At 47.0% G+C, this 1,829-nt stretch overlaps 1 protein-coding gene across 1 annotated transcript in view; it reads left to right on the plus strand.

The window, feature by feature from the left end:
- LOC134458708 (uncharacterized) overlaps window positions 1-1,829 on the plus strand; it is a 34,592-nt gene that overhangs the window by 12,521 nt on the left and 20,242 nt on the right. Inside the window, exons 12-13 of the mRNA XM_063211136.1 lie at window positions 302-463; window positions 912-1,300. Coding sequence (XP_063067206.1) covers window positions 302-463; window positions 912-1,300 — 551 coding nt within the window. The remainder of the gene's footprint in view (window positions 1-301; window positions 464-911; window positions 1,301-1,829) is intronic.

Consider the following 1,829-nt stretch of genomic DNA (forward strand, 5'->3'; position numbering starts at 1 on the left):
TGTATGAGCACTGTCTATGTCCATACTGTCTTAAGTCCATGTATAAGTACTGTCTATGTCTATACTGTCTATGTCCTTACCTAGATTAGTCTATGTCTGTATGGGAAAGCAAGAAATGTAATTTCAAATTCTTTGTATGACCAGTGCATGTAAAGAAATTGACAATAAAACCTACTTGACTTGACTTGACTTGACACTGCATTTCAATAATTGGGATCTTTCCTTCTGCACCGTAGCCATTGTCTACAATGTCATTTGGTGACTGGCTATTACATTTTGATCATTTGTGTGTGTGCTACAGGTGTGAGCAGACGTTATGTGGACATACCGAACCGTGGCACGGGACCCGGTGGTGTAGGCGAGGGTGCACCCAAAAAGACAATGCCCGCGCCCGCCGACCTGTTCGCCCCCCTCGCCCCCATGCCTATGCTGCCCGCCAACATCCTCTTCAGCCCCAACGCCAGTAAGACACACTGTACTTAATTGGGTATTTTTTGAGATGAGGACTGTGTACAAAGTTAATTCATTTGATTGTGCTCAAGTAAGCTGCCGTTTATGTGTATGTGTGGGAGTCAGTAATAAACCATTGTGTGTTTGTGTGTCACTGATTAAACCCATTTGCGTGCTCATGACTGTGGTAGTGAGATAGTTAGTGAATGCATATCAGTACTTCTTTTCTCTGATTAGGGTCATCATGTTTGGCTTGATTCCAAAGGCAGTGAAATTCTACTTGATTTAAAGTGAAACAAATGACAAACACTGACACTGATCCTTAAAATACTAGGATGTTACTTCTTGAACTGTCTTAATCAACGATGGCACGATGTCTTAATTTTTCATGTCATGTCACCTGTCCTTCCTCTGTTTTTCTCTCTTTTAAACTCACCTCCTGTCTTTATTCCCTGCCACAGCCCCTCCCACCATCCTCTGGGACGGCGCTCCCCCCATGCCCCCCATGCCGGACGCCATGGGCGGCTTCTACCTGACGGTGCCCGCGCCAACTGTGCCCACCTTCTTGCCGACCTACCAGGTCGACGGCAGTGCCCCCATGGCAATGCCCCCTCTCTCCATGCAGCACACTGGACCACCCACACCACAGTTAAACTCTGAAATGCCCGGATACATGACCCCTCAGTTGCCTGGTCAGATGCCTTGCCCTCCCATGCCCGGCCAACAGATGCCAGGGCAGCAAATGCCGGGACAAATGCCCCCGCCGATGCAGGTGCCTCAGCAGATGCCAGGCCAAATGGCAGGCCAGATGCCAGGCCAGATGCCAGGAGGGCACATGCCTCCCCCGCAGGTAATTTATCATGGTTTAGGTAAAGAATTGACGCTAAATGGGCACTCATTTGTCTGAAATGACGGCATGAAAATGAATGTAGCAGAGTGGAGATTAGATGTTAAACTAAGATAATAAATTACCTAAAGCACGACTACGCCACCTACGGGGGTCATGCCGTAGGAATTTAACCCTTTAGATGTAGGAGATGGAACGCTAGGCAACACAGGTTTGCTGTACCAAACCCAGACACGAGGATCCCAAATGATTAATCTCTTTAATAATTGTACTAGTGGGGTCATCATCCGCAACCGGGGAACTTAAGACTTAAAACTTAAAACTTTTTTTTCTTCCAAAAAGGGTTCTATGTTCCCTGCTGCTCCCAAGTAGACTGCTGCCACATGGCGAAGCGCAGGCTGTTGTTGCACCTCTGACAGGTTAGGTTTAGGGATAGTTTTGTTCAGGGCATACATTTACAACTCAGAAACATTGCATTACTGACAGGTTAGGATTAGGGATGGTTTTGGGAAGGGCACAATTTTTGGGAAAA

The sequence above is a fragment of the Engraulis encrasicolus genome, chromosome 11, assembly GCF_034702125.1.
Source record: "Engraulis encrasicolus isolate BLACKSEA-1 chromosome 11, IST_EnEncr_1.0, whole genome shotgun sequence".
Classification (NCBI taxonomy): domain Eukaryota; kingdom Metazoa; phylum Chordata; class Actinopteri; order Clupeiformes; family Engraulidae; genus Engraulis; species Engraulis encrasicolus.